The 20,282-nt window shown below is 42.9% G+C and overlaps 1 protein-coding gene across 1 annotated transcript in view; it reads left to right on the top strand.

Moving 5' to 3' along the window:
- TNNT3 (troponin T3, fast skeletal type) overlaps window positions 1-19,006 on the top strand; it is a 30,026-nt gene extending 11,020 nt beyond the window's left edge. The window contains exons 4-13 of the mRNA XM_026076418.1: window positions 1,193-1,204; window positions 8,576-8,594; window positions 9,245-9,290; window positions 10,960-11,076; window positions 11,449-11,526; window positions 11,768-11,881; window positions 12,086-12,195; window positions 13,098-13,188; window positions 16,182-16,222; window positions 18,607-19,006. Of these exons, the coding sequence (XP_025932203.1) occupies window positions 1,193-1,204; window positions 8,576-8,594; window positions 9,245-9,290; window positions 10,960-11,076; window positions 11,449-11,526; window positions 11,768-11,881; window positions 12,086-12,195; window positions 13,098-13,188; window positions 16,182-16,222; window positions 18,607-18,655 (677 nt within the window). The 3' untranslated portion in view covers window positions 18,656-19,006. The remainder of the gene's footprint in view (window positions 1-1,192; window positions 1,205-8,575; window positions 8,595-9,244; window positions 9,291-10,959; window positions 11,077-11,448; window positions 11,527-11,767; window positions 11,882-12,085; window positions 12,196-13,097; window positions 13,189-16,181; window positions 16,223-18,606) is intronic.
- The last annotated feature ends 1,276 nt before the right edge of the window (window positions 19,007-20,282 follow it).

Raw genomic sequence — 20,282 nt, 5'->3', positions numbered from 1 at the left:
TTAACTTCTAAACTCCCCAGTGTCTGTCTGCGAGGAAAAAGTGCATAGGAATTAAAGGTGATACAAGGTGACAGGAGATGATAACAGATCTGTTAATGATAGCTTGTAACTTGCATGCCTTTATTTTTTTAGTTTCATTCCTTTTTTTTTTTTTTTTTTCCTCAGTAACAAGGAGGAAACTTACCTCTTGCACAAAAATGTTACTAGGGAACATGTATACCATTGTGAAAGAGTAGATCAGCAGAAAGTGTTTTTGTGGAATGGGTTAAAGTCTATGCTGTGATACGAGAATGAACGTTTCTTCCTATAGTGAAAGCTTCATTTCAAATCTTGAGGCAGAATTTGGCCCATTGAATACACAGAGAATATAAATACTGAGAGATTTTGCATTGCTTTTATGCCTGCTTAGAAAAATGCTCAATGGTGTGTGTACAGCTGAAAAGCAAAATCTGCCCCTCAGATCCATATTGCTGATCAGTTTTTGCTTTGTCAAAAAATGGAGAAATGTGATGAAGATCTGCGTAGACTTATAATCAGTGTTTTCTTCCTATAAAATAATGCCTTTTAAATCTACATCACAAATGGATGTGAAGAACAGCGATAGATTATATAGATATACTTCCAAATTGTATTCAAGGAAGAATATGGCATGAGCCATACGTCTACAAAAGGAGAACCAAGAGCTTTCTGAAGTTAGCTCAATGATGAGGATGAGGCACAGCAAGCATTTCAGAAGGTTTCCGAACCACATTGTGTTTAGTTCAAATGAATGAAATGCTACTGCTGCAAATGACAGATCCAATGGTTCTTAAAGTGCTTTGAAAGTGCTGATTATGTTCATGTGCATATTTAAAATCAAGGTAAATCTTGGTATATTGTGCTGGCAACCTGTGCTTTATGTATATAATACTCATGAGTTTTTTGGGGTTTTTTTTAAACGCTATTACAAATCTGCCTGTTTCACCTGCCAGAATTCCTTTCCCACCCTGTGACTTCTGTTTATATGCTATTTCAAGTGTAATTAAATTATTTTTATGGCGGATTTACTTCTTAACTCCCCTGGCCCCTTTTTGTCTTTACCTCTCCCCTTTGGCTCCAAAGCCTTTGTGGAGTGTGAAAATAACAGGTTTCTCGTTCTCATTCTCTTATTCTCCATCGCATCTTGTTCCATGACACTTCACACCTGATGAAGTTCATGAGCCAGGTATGTGACATGACTTCTGATTTCCTCTGTGTAGTTGCCACGTGAGTGTGTGCGTGTGTCTGTGTGCAAACAGGAGTCCTGGATTGGTAGAAGAGAACAAAACAAGAGAAACGAATATTAACCACAAATGATCACTTGCAGCCCTTTTCTCCTTTAATCTCCATGCTTACTACTTCCTAACCTTACAACATCTTTAACTCCCAACAGCCTCTCCAGATACCTTTTCTCCTTGCCTTAATTCACTAATTCCTTTATTTTTTTCCCCTTCACGCATTCCCTGATCTCTTTCTCAGGCTTCCAAGCGTTTTAAATATCTGTTCTGTTTTTTTCTATTTCCTGTCTTTCCATCACTGCTTGCACCATGCCACCTGCAGAGGAAGCCCCTGAAGAAGGTATGTGATGCATCTACAGACTCTCTCTCACCCTTTTTCTCTTTCAGTGCTTGGAAAACAGTGTTAAAAACACTGACCTTGTTCAAGATCAGGAGCAAAAGGAGCATGGGAGGGAAAGGGCCTCTCTGAGTGGCTCCGGCTGAACATGGAGAAAAGGGTTGTATATTAAAACACGAAAGGCATCACAGATCCTGCAGATCTAAACCTCGCTGCAGTGGCCTCAGGCACTTGTTGCTTGAAGCTTGTGGGTCAACCTGCCCTTTAGGTCACATTGTGGCACCTGCCTAAATAACAACCCCCCACGCATGGGCAAGCAGTGCTCAGCTGTCATTCTGTGGTGTGTTCTGGAGACTGTTTCCAGAGGGGGCTGATGTGAATTGTTGTCGTGGAAAGAGAAAAGTGAGCGACAGACAGGCAGAGAAGGGAGAGAGCAGATGAGTGCATAAGAAGAGTGACCTTAAGAAATCCCCCCAACAGAAAAAAGCAAACTAAAAGAATAAAATCCGCTTATGGGTACAAAATAGATTACATTTTTTTTCTTAATTTGTAATCGATAGCTGAAGTACGTGAATATTTTGTTCCTATATACATGAAATTGTGCAGCTGGATTTGACAGGCACCTGTGGAAGGAAGCTTTGATTTTTTTCTCTAATATTATTATGACCCTGCAACTCATTCTGAGAGTGGCCATCAAGAGAAAAGAGGGAGCAGGATTGCTTTGGACGTAGAAAACGGGAAACTTTTCTTCTGCATAAAGAGTGCACAGCATAATGCTATTGTCCACTGAGTGTGATGTTCTCCTTTTTGTGTCTGAACAGAGCTATCATTGCATGGCAGGGATAAGAGAAGTATCTAAGCAGCAGTGTGATGCGTTTTCCTTATCTTTGTTCATCCTGTTGTGTGTAGGATTACTAACTTTCTTCTCAGCAAAATAAGACTAAGCCAACATGGTATAGGACCTGAGAGGTCATCAGGGAATCCAGACTCCTTGCAAGAAAGCTCTTCTTTAAGCTGACTTTTTACTCTATGGTGCCCCAAGCTGTTCTCCATAGTAATTTATAGAAGGCTGAATATATAAACAAATCCTGGACCATGAAGTTTGGTCCAGATCCAAGTTACTTTGTTTCATACCTCTGACAGTTATTTCAAGAGAAGCACTTGGTCATTCTAATAGCCAAGAAGTCCCCTATTGCAGAGTCTTGCTGATATTTAAGATTTTGAAACTCTCGTGGTCTCTACGCAATATAAAACTAGACTTTCTTTAGATTCTCAATAGAATGGGAAGAAAACTGCAAACAAAATAAAGATCAGTGACATCAAAACAAGGGTATACAAGCCCACCAGGTGAATAGTCACCTGAAAAAGAAAGGAGAGAAACTGAATTTATTGGCAGAAATGTGCACAGATGCAGCAATTTTTAGGCAAATATGAGAATGTGTAAAGCAAGTTGGAATGTACAATCTGCAATGTCTTGGAAACACGAAGAGGAGCTGCAGCCCTCTGTCCAATCCAGCCCCAGCAGCATGTCATGAATCTCAAATATCCAGTTTTACCCGTAAGCACATGCACTTTGAAAATTCACAACAAATACTATGTGCACCAGGACACTTAAATTATTCTACAGATAATTATAAAAGAAGTGCACTCAAGAAAAATTTAATTCACACTCATACAATTTGCAAACAGAAAGAACAGTTTCAAAATACCAAAAAATGATGAGATGTTACTCTTTTTGTTCACATCTTCCTCTTGGATTTCCATACAGAATGAAAAACATAAATTTCAAAGGAAAGAAGTCTTGAAGATACAGTCAAAGGGCACTTGTGCTTTCTGAGGTTTTCCCTGCTGTTTTGCTTTGGGGGCAAAGTCTCAAACAGTGAGGTCAAACACTGGTTTAGGTGCCCAACTTTAAAGGAATCTTTTTGCATATTTTAGTCTGAAATAATGTCTAAATTTCCTGGGGGCAGACTCGGTGAATCCAACGAATGAGGCGCTGAAGTCTTAACAACAGGACGCTTGCCTTGCCTTCTTGTTTCATCCAGATGCTTTACAAACAGGGAAAGTGAGCTGCCTTCCATGAGCTGTGTTTTGCTTTTGCTTGTTTTAGAGCAAAGGTAGAACAAGACCAGTGCCTGAAGGCAGAAGAGTGACCGAGGTGAATAAGACCTGTCATAAACTGGCATTATCTTTTGTATCATCTTGATTATTTTTGTCTGCCTCTCCCCATCCTAAATCCCTTCTGAATGCTTTAACATCCTTTGTGCCTTCTGCCACCGGGTAATATTTTTGCTTGCATGCGTGTTGCTATCTATAAACGAGGCTCCTAAAGAAGAAGAGATTGCATGCAAGGAAGTTTAGGACTGTCCCTCAGGCCCTTTTGCTCTTGCTCTGCTGCACTTTTCACCCTTCAGTCTGTGAAAGCACAATTTCTGTGGGGAGATGTTGAGTTTCCACATTGCTGCTCAGATACAAGAAGTCCAGTCATTGGTGGGCTTGGGTACGAGTCCAGCTCTGCATCTGTTGCTTTGCTCTTAGTTCCTCGTGAACAAGGCGGCAGCTTTCATAATAGATATTCAGGAAAGTCTTTAGGAGGATGGAAAACATTTTTGCAGGTTCTTGCAAAACCTACTATTGAGCTTCTTATAGGATGACTTTAGTGACCAGTGCTTCAATACCAAGTAGAAAATCACAGCTTCTCTCAGGGGCAAAAATGATTGTTTGGTTTGTTTTATAGCTTGATATGTCTAACTGTCCTGGGAAATGTGGGATGGTGTACATTTTAGGGCACACCTTTACCTAGTACAAGCCAGTAGACCTGTAATGCGACTCTATGGAACCACTCCAACTTGCACTGATTCATGATCTGGCATTTTCTTTGCATCAAAATAAGACCTTTTAAGTCCATTCATTTCTGACAAGAAATTAGCAACTGACAAATGTCCTCCGTCATATTTTCTCTTTGCTCCCATAAGGAGTCAGACATCCTCTTCTCTGTGTTCTGTTCTTGTTCAATCTCCAGAGTCCGAGATTCCCAGCATAGTGGGGAGGGAGCCGGGACAGTTGTTCTTAGGGCAGTGCTGCTTGTGGATTGACTACTGTACTTCTTTCCTTTTGCTTTTATCCTTCAACTTGCAGCTGATGAAGAAGGCGAATACTATGATGGTAGCTTGGTGTTGTTTTAAGGCAACAAAGTCGTCTTTCTAACATCTCACTTTTTTTTTTTTCTGTATTTGTTCCTTACTTGATTGGAAACTCAGGAACTGGGCCAAAACATCTCTGCCACAAAGAATCATTCACTGTGCATATCCAATCTCTCTTGGGGGTCACTGTCATATCAACAGGCATATATTCCCTCATTAGGATAGTGGATGGTGAAAATCAAGCTCTAGAAGCTTGCTCTGGATTTGTCTTTTAGCTAAACCGGTTGTATCGTGCCTCTCAGCAAACTGTCCCAATCCAAAAAAAAGCAGGAAAGTATCTGCACAGGGCCCTGCATAGAGGTGCCTGCCTCACCCAACCTATAAGGTCAGGTTTTCCAGGCCTGAATCTACAAATATTTAGACTTCCACTCCAGCCATACACTTAAAATCGTGCTTAGCGTCAAGCATGTGAATAAAATCATTCAAATTGATGAGGCAGGCCATGGACTTAAAGTATGTTCTTGATACTTGATTAAATGGGCCCTTGAGCATGTGGATGGAGACAAAATTCATGTGAAAAAAAAAAAAATGCAACCAGAAGTGTTGCAGGGTCAGTTTTGCTCTTGTACATGGGCAGATAACTTAGCCCTCCCTGAACCTATTTCAAAACCAGTTTAAACATAAAGAGTCTTTCTGACTTTAAAGGCCTTTGGGATAGCTTGGTTGTGTTCTGATGCCCAGGACCCCAAGAACACCTGGACAGCTGTTTCTAACAACAGAGCCCAACATCACTTGCAACTACCTGGCTTCTTCTGTGTCGTCTTGTTTTTGTGCATGTGTGGTGGTTTTTTTTGTTTTTTTTTTTTGTTTTTTTTCCCAATTTAATTTTCTTGCTCGCTTTTCAGGCTTTTTCTTATTTTAGGGAAATCCTCTGAGGACTTTTCTGAGCCCCTCACATCAGTTTTCACTTCAGAATGGGATTCCCCCTCCTCCCTTTTCTTTTTCCATTTCTTTCCTTTTAATAGCATATTGATTTTCAAGGCCACACTGAGAGTTAGAGATGTTGCTTCCCGAGAAGTGGAAGGAAGGAGGTTGCTTAGGGAGTTTTGAATCAAGGAAGGCAGTTCAGAAGGACTCCCCAAAAAGGGGGAGCGCTGTGTGAATATCTCACAGATGGAACAGGAGAAAGCGAGGTTGTATTAATGGTGGGGTGTATTCCTCAGCTAATCCTTTTGGAAACCAGAAACTCAGAGACTATATCCCTGATAACTGTGCCAGTGAGTTTGGATTTTTGGTGGTTCTTGCCTTCTTTTGGCAGGGTTATATGTGGGGATTTTGCCACAGATCCATGTTTCATGGGCAGAATGAGCAGAATATCAGTCAAAATCCACCACAGGAACAGGAATTTGCTATTAAAATTCTTGTATGCCAACAGATTTTGGCCCAGTTCCTCGACTCAGTGTCTTGAAAGAAGGGGCAACTTAAAAATAAATCATACTCCTGGGCTGCTTTTGGTGCATGCAGTGTGGACCATGCTGGCTCATGCACTGCAAAGGACAAGTTTATTCCTGTTTATTTTTTAATAGAGGCTCGTGTTTCTCTGTTATCTTCCCCTTTTCTGGTTTTCTGGAGGTAACTTAAAATATCCTAATTACAATTTCTTATTTCAGGAACAACTAACCTTTTACAAATAGCTTTTGACAATTGTTTGTTGGTTTAATTATTTTTAAAGTGCTGATTTGGTGGTGACTGAAACCAAATTCACCCAGTCATTGACAGACAGATGTCAATCCTGGCAATTAAGTTCAACAAACAAAATCACTCATTACCTGTCTATTTATTCTTTTTCTCTGAAGTAACAAGTCTTATTAACTGACAGCTTTAACTTAAACAGGAATGTTTCTGATAATTATCTGGGCATGTCATGAGGAAAGGGAATCCTGTGTGAATAACACACCTCGTAGACTGTTTAATCTGATTACTTTTCCTCTCTCCAGATAAAAAGCAGTTTAAAAGAATGTGTTAAGAAGCTCACTAGCTATTTGAAAAGCAAAACAGTCAAAAAAAAAAAAAAAAAACTAGAGAAATACAGGAGTGTATCTTTTAGCTAATGGTGTTTTTCTTGAGGAGCGATTTGTGGTTTCCTTTATAAGAGCGCTCTAAAAACACTTTTCTAATTACATGCTATTCATTTTATTAGCATTGCTCAAGCATCCAGAGGCCTCAACTGAGATATGTTCTGGTAGGCAGTGTTCTTGCAGTAAATGAGAAAAATCTTTACCCTGAAGGCTTCATTATTGAAACTGCTATGGGAAGGTATGAGAGAAAGGAATAGTTGATTTCTGACCTCTTTTATGCATTTCTCACACCTCTTCTTGTAATTATTCCAATCACTCATTTCCAGTCATTTCCTCCATTTCCGATTATGCAATGTTCTTGCAACTAATGCCTCCTCTAAATATGTTCCAGAATCAGTTTTTGCTATTTTTCTTTTACAACATTTCATTTTATTTCATTCTACTCTGTTCCACTTGCTATTGCCAATTTCTTCCACTAGTCCCAAAACAGCTGGATGCAAATGAGCATTTGAAAAAAAACAGAATACCTTTATATATCATGATATGAATAGCAAGGCTCTTTCACCCATTCCTGAGGAAAGCTGAATTCCTACATTCAATAGGCTGTGAGCTTTTTACCTCTATGCCTTGCACCAAGCTAGCACGGAGAGAGTCTTGTGCGGCAGAATCCAGCAGCATCCCTGAAAGTTCAAACGTAGCGTGTGGTTATGAAAGTCAACCTGGGTCCCTGTGAGACTGGGCCAGAATAAACACATAGGTTTAATTCACTTCTATTTGTGAGGATAACAGTGCTGAACTTACTGGGATTACACTGGGGTTAATAACTAAAGTTTAAAAAGCATAGCAGGGAGGGGAATTGATCACAAGCACAAATGTTAAGCAAGTAACTCATAAGACAAAACATCTCCCGAAAGCCACTGAAAGGTCACTAGTTGCAGGAGGACACTTCTGGCTGCCAGAGGGCCCAGAGTTGACAGTCTCCGTGATGGTTTAGCCTTCCTATCTGGGCACCATTCCTCTCCTGGAGACACAGGGATCATTCCCATTAGTGCTCATGGGAATTTTGCATGTACCTCAGCAGGAGAGGGAGCTCACTAAGAGARGATGGGCTTCTCCAAGCTGGATTTGAGGGCACCCCACTGTGCAGGGAAAGAAACACCCCACCACGGCATCCAGGATGCATGCCCTAAGCTATCTAGGGCTGTGCGTGGGAGTGAAACAGCCAGGATAAAATATGTCAAATGTTTCTCTCCTGGYCTCCATATAAGGCATCTGAACAAAACTGCCTAAGCCTAGTTGTCGTTGACACCAGTGTCAATTCAGATTAACTCCAGTGACTTCAGTAAAAGAAACGCTGACTGAAAAAGGCAATGTTTTTTTCCACCCTCCAGCCCAGCTGTCCTCCTCAGAGCTTTGGTCTTGATGGTTTGAGAACAATAATTTATTGTGTGAATGAAACCATTGCCTTCCAGATGCTACGTTTGGGACTTTTATACAATCTCTTGATTCTTTTCTGTCAAATTCTGTTTCAAGTGTTAAAACAGATACACTCCTAGCAAAAGGGGTGTGTGAGTGTGTGTGTGCTTCTTTCGGAAGTGTTTGAGATTTAACCAGTTCCTCTTGGATGTTTCCCCTGAGACTGAATTGCCCTGCCCTTTTTTTTTTTTTTTACTGTAGGAGCTGGTGTGATCTCTGTTCTAACTGTTCTCCCTCTTTTTCCCTTTTTTTCCTTCCTGTTTTGCTCCACGTTTCCAAATACAGAGGAGAAGCCCAGAATAAAGTAAGTATGAGGGGTGGGTAGCTTTCAGAAACCCCAGGATAACTGTTCTGATCTAGGAGAAATCTATAGGTTGTTTGTTAGGAAAACGGCCACCAGAAGCCTTTGGATAATCCTCTCTTCTCCTTCCTTTATGCGATATCCGTCTGTTCCTGCATGCCTTCTGCCAGAGACTGCCTTAGCAGTAGTTACTGGCCAGGGTCTTAAGACCAGTTCTTCATCAGTCCTATGTCTTTCTTACAGCTAGAGTTGGTGGAGTCATGAATTCTCCAGGATACAGCAGCCCCACAACTTTATGTGGAGATGAGGGCCTCAACAGTAAATCCTTTGTGAAAGCCCATAGCAGGAAAACAACCTGTCCAGCCAGGGTTGCTGGCAGTAGGAAGGATGGCAAATGTTGGATTGGGCTGGCTTGAGCTTAACTAAGGTTTCCTATGCGCCTTCTGACTCTGTTGATCCATGCATTTCCATGCGTGAGGGAATGACTATAGGCTTTGGGAATGAAAAACTTTTTTGGTGGCAACTCCCTGCCCTTGACCTTCCATGAAGAACAATGGTGTCTAGTGCTGTTCCCTGTAGGTCAGTTCAGGACATGCTCTTTAAAAAGCTCCCTTTTCTTTAAGATTAATTTTCATTTTTTTGACTCTCTACAGACTAACTGCTCCTAAAATACCAGAGGGTGAGAAAGTAGATTTTGATGTAAGTACTTCTGAGCCTATCTGTGTTTGTCTGTCTGCACCTGAGCCACATGCACATGCAAACCCACAGAATTCCTCCTGTACAGATACTGCTGAGAATAAAGTCAAGGACAAAAGGATGGATGCTTTGCTGCCTGCTTTCAGTCACAGGCTACCCTCTGCTCCCTGAAACCCCCTGGATGCATTCTTTGTTAACGTGGCTAAGCTGAAATCTTTATTCATGTATTTATTTTTTTTCTTCTTGAATCTTTGAAGCCAATATATGAAGAAAGATGAAAGTAAGTGTGTTAGGAGCCCTCAGATCTCTCTCTTTACAAACTGCCCATTACCATGCTCTCATTCTCTATTGAATATTCCTCAGCTATCCTAGGGCAAGCTGGCTTCTATTGTTTCCTATTACTCCTGTATACTTCCCTAGTTGTACTACTTTCCTGTAGTTCCAGGATGCTCCTCTGGCTCAAGAGTGATGAAATATGATTAGGGATGATTGGAAAGGATCAGAAAGGGGCTTCTCCAGTGCCACAGGCTGGATATTATGCCTGTGAAGAGCTTGTGTCCTCCAGAAGTCAGGAATGGGCTGCGCAACAGACTAGCATTTTGAAAAGTTGAGTYGTTCCATGAGAAATAGAAGTAACAAAGCTTGGTTTTCTGTGGAATTGTGGGCTGCTTTCCCTCACCCTCTTCCCCACAGCATTTTATGCCCCATATCTCCCTCCTCTTTATGCAGTAGTATCCTTTTCTTCTCTGACATCCCATATCTGGGCAGGCAAAAACACCTTCTTTTGCTGATTTGTGCCTGCATTCCTGCTGGCTGGCTGGCTGGCATATAGTCTGCTGATTTGCCAGCTCACTGCTATTTCTGAGCATGGCGAAGGGGCTGAGTTTTATCCTCAGTGGGAAGCACTGATTAAAATCTCTCTACTCTAGCTGCACTCTGACTTTCATGAAGTCTATAAAAACCTTAATATCTGCAAAATCTTTGTCCCTCTGAAAACATTGCTGTAATTAGTTTGAAAGTTACTGGGAGAGGGAAGACAGACAAACAAATAGGCAGTGTGATTGTATGAGCCTTCCTTCTTAGAAAGCCAGGCTTAAAAATGCAACCTAGATAGCTAGTGACAAGCAGGAAAGGTAGGTTTTAAAAAAAGCAAGCCTATACTCATATGTCACTGAGAAACACTACCTAAAATGACAACAGAAGATTAACAATAAAGAGATCCATATGCGGAAGTGGATAGAAAAATAAAGAAGCCCTGGTGTTGAAAAAGCATATGCTTAGTGAAGTCGCCTGTAGTCTAAAGTCCACAGAAATGTCTGCTCTCCCCAAAAATACAAGAACATTTTCTAGGGTACATTCATAACTCAACCCTTGGGCAAGACTTGTGTACATGCAAAGACATGGCAGCTAAGAAAAGCCAGGGATAAAATATGATGCAGGGAAATGAGATGTGTATTCCGTTCCCTTCTTGGCTCCTGGCTGTCACCTGGACAAGTCTTTGAATGTCTCCAACCTTGCATTTAAGCTAGATGGAGAGGCTCCTGTTCATTTCCGTGTATATCTGTGGACACATTGTGCTTTTGTTTGTGTGTGTAGGCAGAGTGCTGGGAGTCTCCAGGACATGTATGTAGAGAAGTATGGACTTACTTAATGCATTTGCCTCTTCTTCCAGGACATCCAAAAGAAGAGGCAGAACAAAGACCTGATTGAACTGCAGGCCTTGATTGACAGCCACTTTGAAGCCAGGAGAAAGGAAGAGGAGGAGCTGGTTGCCCTGAAGGAGAGAATTGTGAGTCTTTGTAGAGCCASTTCTCTGCGCTAGATTAAGAGATTAGCTGTAGATGAGAAGTTGAATCTATTAGTCCTCAGTCAGAGTTTGGCAGCAAGCTGTGTTGACATGTACAGAAGTAACTGTTCCTGTTACCTCCAAGTGGATTCTTGCCTGGTCAGTCCTCTCTCTCAGCCTCCTGCATTTTACACCTGGAAATTCACAGAAGGCATTTTGATTGCCTGTGAACCCTGTTCTGCATGCCCTGGCAAGGGAATAGATAGTTCGTAGTCTCTGAATCAAACCTCTTGGTGGTGGTGGTGGCAGTGGGGGATACTGGAGGTGGATAAGGTCACGCTGATGATTCCATGCCTCTGTCATTGCTTCTTGCAGGAGAAGCGCAGAGCTGAAAGAGCAGAGCAACAGCGAATCCGGGCTGAGAAGGAGAAGGAACGCCAAGCAAGGCTTGCAGTAAGCATCTTTGAATCTCTCTCTTTGTCTCAGCGTTTAAGGTGAGGAGATCTCCAGAGATCTCTGCCTGCCTCAGACAATCCAGAGAAGAAATGGCTGCCTTCTTAAAGCAAGGGCAGGACAGGGGAGCTGTCAGTTCTCATCGTACTTATCCTGTCACATTTCCTGCCGTGACACTGGCTGCTGCAAAAGTTGTGAGTCTCCTGTAGAGTAACTTGCTTGTGTCTGCCATACTCCATAGGAGGAAAAGGCACGGAGAGAGGAAGAAGATGCCAAGAGAAAAGCTGAGGATGATCTCAAGAAGAAGAAGGCTCTGTCCTCCATGGGTGCCACGTACAGCAGCTATCTGGCTAAGGTAAAAAGCATGGATCAGTGGAAGGAATATGGAAGCATTAAGCCTTGGGGTTGACTGGCAACGGTCTTCATTACAAGWGGAGAACAAAACTTGACTTTCCTCCTTCTGGATCCTTAGCAAATTGTCTTGGTTGCTCTGTCCCTGAACTCATTTCATTCACCCCAAATTTGTGCTGCCCGGCATTAACTGATGTTCTGAAAATAGGCTGACCAGAAGAGAGGGAAGAAGCAGACAGCTAGAGAGACGAAGAAGAAGGTCCTGGCAGAGAGGCGCAAGCCCTTGAACATCGACCACCTTAATGAAGACAAGCTGAGGTAACATGCTTATCCTCACTTACTGCAGGTGCAGGGCAGTGATCCCAAATTTGAATGCAACTCATTGAAATTTGTTCTTATTGTTCTGGGGCCTTCTMTAGTGAAAGAATTAGGGAGGGGAAAGGGCCTTTCTTGAAATTCATCAAAGGACAATGTTAAATTTTGCCCTGCCTTTATTTGGAGAAAAGAGGACATGGGGTGTTGCTGAAATGGTTTGGTAGCCATCTAGCCATGCTCCTGGTGTAGATCCATGAGCCTCGCCTGTGAACACGGATGAGTCACCAGACGACCTACGAACTTTAAACCCAGCTCTGAGATCAGCTGAAAAAAACCTTCAGATTAAAGACTGTTTTGGTATTTATATTATAACAACATTCCCAGAGGTGAGTTAGAACTGCTAAAATATGATTATGAATTTTTGCTGAGTCTGGAGGTCTTGCGATTGAGTGCTCTGGTACAGAGCAGTCTTTTAAATGATCATTTGGACTCCACATGTTGGAGTTTACACACAATTGAAAAATGAGATCACTTCAGTCCTAAAACAGATGAGATGCACGATGGCAGCTATTCTGCTTATCTGCGTGGCCTTCAGAGTCCTCCTTCCTTCTCATCTAATTCCCCCAGACTCTTGTCTCTCATTAAGAGTTACAGGAAAAATTAAACTTGTAGGAAATATGTTACTGCCTGACATATGCAAGTGTGCAAGGCTAAAAAGTTCTCAGGTGAGAAGGTGAGACATTGGAAATAGTTGAGTAGCTTTTAGATGAGTAAGGGTTTTGCAGGAAGATGTATGAGCTGCATTACATAAAATATAAAAAGCCTCATTACTAGTGATCTGAAAACCAAAGGAAATGTATGATGTGATATGTTTCTCCTGTCTCCCTTTCCCCATAAACACACAGGGACAAGGCTAAGGAACTGTGGGACTGGTTATACCAGCTGGAGAATGAAAAGTATGACTTTACAGAGCAGATTAAAAGAAAAAAATATGAGGTGAGTTGAGAAGTCCTTTTGGTCATGGCACTGGGTCCAAAACATAATCTGTGGTATTCCTCTAAAAATAGCTTTGGCAATATCATTTGGTTTTCCAATGCCCTTTTGGAATATTTAGCCGGGAAGGCACCTGGATCTGCAGTTCCACTCATATGCCAACTTCTGCTGACCAGATTTCATATTTTAGGCTGAAATTGAATAGACCAGTCTGAAGGCTTTCAGAGCCCCATGGAAAATGGATCCCTCACACACACCCTTGTTCATTCTTGTTGATCTACAGGTAACTGTAGCCTGAAAAATCATTCAGATTCTCAATTCACTCATCTCCATTGCAAAGTRATATTTTTAATCCTGTCTTTGACTTCACATTTGAATGTTGTAAATTTTGTTCTCGTCCCGGTTTCCCTGTGGACTGAACTCTTTGGAGTTGCTGAAACCTGTCTCCAGACAGGAGCATCTGACTGATATGGTAACAGACAGTTGATGTGTTTCCTTTACAAATGGTCACAGGATAGGGCTGCACTCACCCAAATCAGGTTTCAGTGGCTGAGAAATCCTATTGGAGATCTCTCTGTCTCACTCTCCTTTTAATTCCCAATTACACAGACACACACTGAGGGAGAACAAGCAACATCAATGTAACTATCTCAATCTCTCTTAGATTGTAACACTTCGTTGCAGGCTGCAGGAGCTATCCAAGTTGTAAGTACAATGAATTTGCCTGTGTAAGAGCAGCAGCAAAGGCTACCAAATGCATGAGCCTGGCGCATGGTCAGAGACCAGGTGCCAGACAGCAAGCTGGCCCTTGGCTCCAAGTGCAGAGAGAAAAGAGAAAACTGAATCTTGTGTGTCTCCCTTCACTTCCTTTTTCTCTCACCTTCCATTCTTCTAAAAGAGATGAAGTAGTAATTTAGGAATGGAGTTGGGGGTCCAACAGTGATGTGGCTGAAGAACTGAGCACGCAACCCATGCAGATCATCTCTGAAGATAATCCTCTATGTAGCTTCTGGTACTATGTGGGAGATCACTCAGACGTATCCAAGACACATGCAGAGGCTTAAGGATTCATGTGTAGTATCTCAAAATTCATAGAAAAGAATGGAATGGGTTTTGGAAAGATTCTCCACCTTGTGTGGCCACGTGTTTATCCAGATCCAAAACATGGGAGAGGGCCAGCTAAGGACAGCAGGTCAACTAGGTGTGGAACAATAGTAATTAAGGCCATGGGAGGGGAAAGAGTGTACAATGGTAATGAGGCCTCTGCATAGAGAGAGTGATGGATGGCTGATGAAGAAAAGCAAGGAAAGTACAGAAAATGTGCGAAGTAGAAGAAAAAGGCACAGATGAGAGATGAAAAGAAGACAAGTAGGAAAAAAAGGGGAAGATGACAGCAGAGAAAACAAAATGAGGAAAAAGGTAAGTGGAAAACAGCAAAGGGAATGAAGAGGATGTGAGCAAGAATGCAAGGGAGAGACAAATGAAGGAAGTGGGACACACAGGAGTGGAGCTGTTATTTAGCTCTAGTGTCTGTTGCTCTTTGGTGCTTTATTGGAGAGCGAGTGTCATAGTCATGGCCACAAGGTTACCAATGAAGGTAAGACTTAAGTCCTTGGATCAAACTGAAGATAGAGCTGGTTCTCATCCACATTTGGGAAAAATACTTGGTTGCAATAAATGATTTAAGCCAATGCTGCAGATTTAAAAACTTCTACAAGTAAGTACAAAAGCAGTTGATCTGCTGATCTTTTCTTCCTTGTGTTGTCCTGTTCCCTCTGATGTTTCAGTCTCTTATTTTGTTTGTTTGCCATGGAAAGACAAGAACAAGGAAATGCCAGTTGTTGGGCCAACCTGAATGTATGATCTTTTTTTCATTTCGCATGTGGAGAATGTCAAATGCCACTTTAAATAGTCAAATGTTGGGTCATCAGTTCTCGGACCTGCAGAGTCAGTGGAGAACTTTGAATTACACCAAAACCAGAAGTAAAACATAAGTCTTGGCACATACATTTTCCACCCAAGGAAAACTAGGTAGAATGATGACTGGGTTACAGACAAAAACAAGAAGGGGTGAAAGAGGGCACGCTCCCACACTCTGGTGCATTTGGGCATTCCCACTACCTAAGAGGGAAAAGTCCCAGGATTTCACTAGTGAATCCAGGGCTACAAGCTAGGACTGAGATACTAAGCTAGGCCATGAGGTGATTGTGCTGTGAGAGGTAGGTGTTTGCTTTCCCATGCATCAGGATGAAATCTGTAGTTTACCCATGGCTAAACAAAGGTACACTCCATCTTGTAGGACAAAATCTCTAGTGGCTTATGATCATCAGCAAAATTTGGGAAGGTATTTAGAGCCCTCACTTCAACCTTTTCCTCTGTGGTTGCTGCAGTTCCCCCCCGCCTGTTTTCTTCTTCAGCCCTGTTAAAAATCTTCCTCTTATGGGAAGGTGGTAGCTGCTGCTTGTTCTTCACCTCATGCTCTACCAGGCAACAAAAAATGCTCCAGCAGAATATGTGACCCATCTTCCATTCTCGAGGTCCCCATTCAGTCCACTGAAGCTCTTTAAGCTTACATAATTCATAATGTGCCAGTAGTGGAGGAAGAATGAGAAGGTGAGGCTGACACATGCAGGGGCATGAGGCTGCCCAAAAGCTTTCCAGCTGGCCAGGGTGATACTCATTCCAGTTCACTTGCCTGTAGTTTGACATGCCAGTTCCTAATAGACTAATTTGTATACATAGGAACTCTTCTAATAAAGGTTATAAAATTCTAGTTCTTCTTTCTCTTGAAATGTGAAATTGGCTTGCAGATTTACTACCAAGTAGCAACATTTCTCTTCCTCAAGCAAGGGTGAGCTTTTATTTCAAAGGAAGTGTTAATCCCTACCATAGGCACCTGTTTCCAGCACTCCAACAGGTAAACTCCCCTCCCTGTGAGGGAATAAGGTTGCTCAGCAGATACCTTAAAAAACCCTGGTCATGTATGTTGTTTGCAGATTATCACCCTCAGGAACCGGATTGATCAGGCTCAGAAGCAGTAAGTACTCATATCCTCTTCCTAGCTCTTGGTTGGGGATATGATCTCAGTGTTTGAAGTAGTCACTTCAGCCTCAATGCCGACATTTTCTTCTTGCAATGGAACGAGGCTAGAGATGAAAGGGTAACTCCCATCCTGCCTCCCGTTGAGAAAATGACGGGGAAACTGAAGTGAATCTAGCAGCTAACATTAAAAAAAGTTGTGTTTCTTCACACAGTGCCAGCAAAATTTCCATCTGCTTATTGCTGGGGTTTTCAAACACCTGACTGAGGTGCTTTGAATACACAATGGAACACAACCCTTGTTTATGAAGGGTAAACAAGTGGTTGCTAAGATTATAAGGAATGGTGTGTAACAAGACTAACATCATGGGATTACTGTTGTGCATTCTTTTCATTTGTCATCTCTCTCCCACCTTCCTTCCCCACATGACTTCTATTTAAATAGATTTTTGACTCTTATGTCTTTAACTATTCTACGTGTTTACAGTGAGCTTGTTGAGAGAACTGGGGCTAGACAAGGCCTGAGGGCTAGTGCATGCAGAAAAGTGACAGACAGAGGAGCTGTGAGGAAGTAGGAGAGGGAGAGCTCTCCAGTGTTGGGGTTTGATCTTCACTGTGTTTCCATATCTTCTCAGCAAAATCATGCTGAGAATGAAGCAGTTGTCTTTGAATCATACGAGCGACCAAACGCTGCCTTGCCGCTTCCCCAGTCCAACCTGCCTTATCAAATGAATGCAACACTGTGGGCTCAGTTGTGTGTAGGTGCCAAACATAAGGCTTGACCTTCCCATAGTATTTTCTTTACAGAGCTGTAGGCTCATAAACCTCAACAGAATGTGCAGCTGTAGAAGGATGCCGTGGTTTATCTGGGCGTTGCTGCCCTTTCTAGGGGCACTGTCACACCACCCACAGCAGGATGTACTATTACTGCACGTTTGCTCCCCCAAAAGACATGATACTCTTTTTAGTGCAGTAGGACATCGTTCAGAAAGGTTGGACTGGGAACGCCAGAGCTCCKGAGATTTTTGCACAGTTGTACTTCTCCCCAAAACAGACTGTCGCATTCCAAAGCAATGTCTGTTAATATGTTATAAAAAGATCAACTGATCCTTTCACTTTAGACTTCATTAAGTCTCCCTAAGCATACTCTAAAGGTTAGGCATAACATCAAACATCACAGGCCTTTGTGGAGATAAAAGGACTCCACCTTAGTTTGAGGAGCTGTACAGTTCCTGTACTGGGTTTTGAACCAGTGGGAAGGCTGGCAAAAGGGACAGTGAAATGAATTTAAAGTAAGAAGAAACTGCTCTGTTGTCTCTCATGTAAAGGGTCAATTTTTGGAATAGATCAAGTTTAACTTGGTCAAAAGGTAATGTATCCACTGTGCGTGTGTGTCTGTGTCACTGTGTTATGTCCTTCCATAAATACAGCTAGTGTTCTTGAACCAATCCATCTGGCAGCCCTAGAAAAATCTCCCCAAATATTGTCTTCTCATTCTGTTCTGCCCACTGGAGGAACAAGTGGTCTGAAGGGGGCTTCCTTGTTGATGGCAAGGCCCCACCACAATATGCTGCTTCCCAACCCTACGCTCTGCAGCGTCAAAGAGCCCAGTTCACATGTGCTTTGGTTCAAGTAGCCTCATCATCGTGTGCATGAGATGGAAGGGTCTGGTGATGCGCAGTGCCCCAAAAGCCTGGGCACTGCCTATGGGAGCTGGTGCAAAATCTAACCTGACTAACTTCTCACCTGGACCCTCTCTGAATCCAGGCATGCCTGTTTTTTAGTCAGAAGGTAAGTGGTGTGCATGTAGGATTGCCATTCTGTGTGCAAGAAAATACTGGAGAGTTTGCTTGAGGTGCTTTGTGTGGCGAGTGTAGCTGAACTGCTTCCATGCACCCACCCTTAGCAAGACTGGGATACGGGTATGAGAAGAGGCCTTTAAAGGTTGCTTGCACCATTCTAGAGACTCGGTCTCATGATGTAAGGAAGAAGTCACTCTGCCTTTGCTATAGTAAAGCAATTTTCTTATCAGGCCTTAGCTGTATTTAAATTATTGTTCAGGTTCTTTTGTCTCCACTACCAGATGACTAAAGCATCTGAGGTGTTTGACTAGAGCTGTCTGAAAATGAGGAAGTTTTCTGTGGAAACAGATCTATAACCTACATTCCAGATCAAAGCAGTCTTGAATTCTGGAAGTGTCAAATCTGTGACTGGATAGGTCTGTCACTGTTAGTGCTGAGGTCACCTGGGTTTCTGGTTTGATAATGCAGGAATCTGCAAATGTCCACCTCTTTTAGGCATGCACATCCTGGCCTTTCACTAAGGGCCTGAGCCACACGCTTCCATCATGCTGACACGTTTTTCTTTCCTTTTGTATTGTAGCAGCAAGAAGGCAGGAGCCAAGGGCAAAGTTGGTGGGCGCTGGAAGTAAAGAACCAGGCAGGATGGCCCACCATGGCATGCCTGCACCCTGCTGGTCTCCTCTTTCTTCCTTCACAAATCACTTGTGTTCCCATGCCTCAGCGATAACAAAAATTGCAACATCAGCCTGGGCTGGCTATTGCTGCTGCTTTTCTTTTCTCCCCCCTTGGAGGAGTCCAGTGGTTTCCTGAAACAAAAGGAAGCAGGTTACCCCTGGAGCTGAGATGACTCCTTGCTGGCATCTTCAATACCTGCTGAGCGTGTCCTTTAATCTCCTGACACCAGCCCTATGCCATCCTGTAGACTGCTGTGTACAAATCTCTGGATTTTGTAAATAAAGCGCGACCAGTGTCTACTTCAATGACAGCTCTCTGGAATGGTGTTTTTTACTTTATTTAGTGGCATCTCGTTTTGCCTAGGATTTGGGTGTTGGACCAAATCCTTAGTTATAAGTATCAAGCGATCCAGCTCTACAGCTGGGAATGAGGTTCAATATAATTAACAAAGAACCAGGATGGGGGCCCTGTCTTACGGCCACGATGCAGGCAGATAACAAGGACCAGCTCTGTTCTGGGGGAGCTCATAGTCTACGTGTCAGTCTGGATGCCAAATGTAGTTGAAACAGACTTGAAAGGCTGAGCGGTAACAGGAATCAAAGAACTGGGAATGAAGGAACAGGTCCACAGAAGTGGTAGTTTTCAGCACAGCATTTCTTAAGTGCAGGTGTGTCACTGCAACGTGGAGTACCATTAATTCAGATACTATATTAAAGAGTTGGAGGCGACTAAACCCCTGCATATAATAAAATCTATCATTAAAGTCTGAATTTTTTGGTTAATTCAATGTAAAATCGAGGTCTGCCCTCTCCAAATTGGGCCAGAAACGCACAAAAAAAGCTATTAGTAAATTCAGGCCTCGAGCTCTTCTGTAGGCCCTGCTGTTTTCTTGGCCAATCTTGAAACATCTTTTTAGAGAGAAATCTATCAAAGATGCTGATTCTCCTCTGTGTTTTCACATTTCTGGCTCTTTCGGATGGCTGTTCGCACCCTGGCTCACCATTAGTACATCCTGTAAAAACGAGGAAAAGGGAAAAAAAATCACTGTGATTTCAGACCATGCGAAAGGAAGGCAGGGACCGCAGGGTTACGTGTTGTTCGGGTACRTAGCAAAGTCTTATATGGCCTTATTCTGTGTTGTCCTCCTCGCTCTCCGTTCATCACCTGGTGTGAACCGTGAGTGGCTTCTCAGAAGAACTGCTTTTAGGTGTTTCTGACCCAAAAGCCACATCGGTGTCTCCCCCCCCCCCCCCCCCCCCGGTAAAGTCACAGAAAAGACTCCGGATGAGACGGTTTCCTAAGCTAACTTTGCAGATGAATCTCTTTTTTTTGCCGTTTTTTTGCCGTTCCCCTCAGAGAGGCGCATCACCCCCGCTCCTCGAGGCCGAAGCTGTGCGACTCTCTGCCGGCCTTTGGGCGCTCCCGCAACACTCCTCCGCCTCCGCGAGCGGCGCTCGCTCCCGAAGGGCTGATCGGGCGCTGATTTCCCCTCGTCTCCGCTCCAAGGACAAAAAGGGCCTGAGGGGCAGCTGAGGAGGGCGGGGCAAGGGCCGCCCCGCGCGGTGCTGCCCCGCTCCGCTC

This window comes from Apteryx rowi, unplaced genomic scaffold, assembly GCF_003343035.1.
Source record: "Apteryx rowi isolate R43461 unplaced genomic scaffold, aptRow1 scaffold_430, whole genome shotgun sequence".
In the NCBI taxonomy this organism is placed as follows: Eukaryota; Metazoa; Chordata; class Aves; order Apterygiformes; family Apterygidae; genus Apteryx; species Apteryx rowi.
Note: the sequence above shows the minus strand (reverse complement) of the source record. Positions and strands in the feature narration are given on the sequence as shown.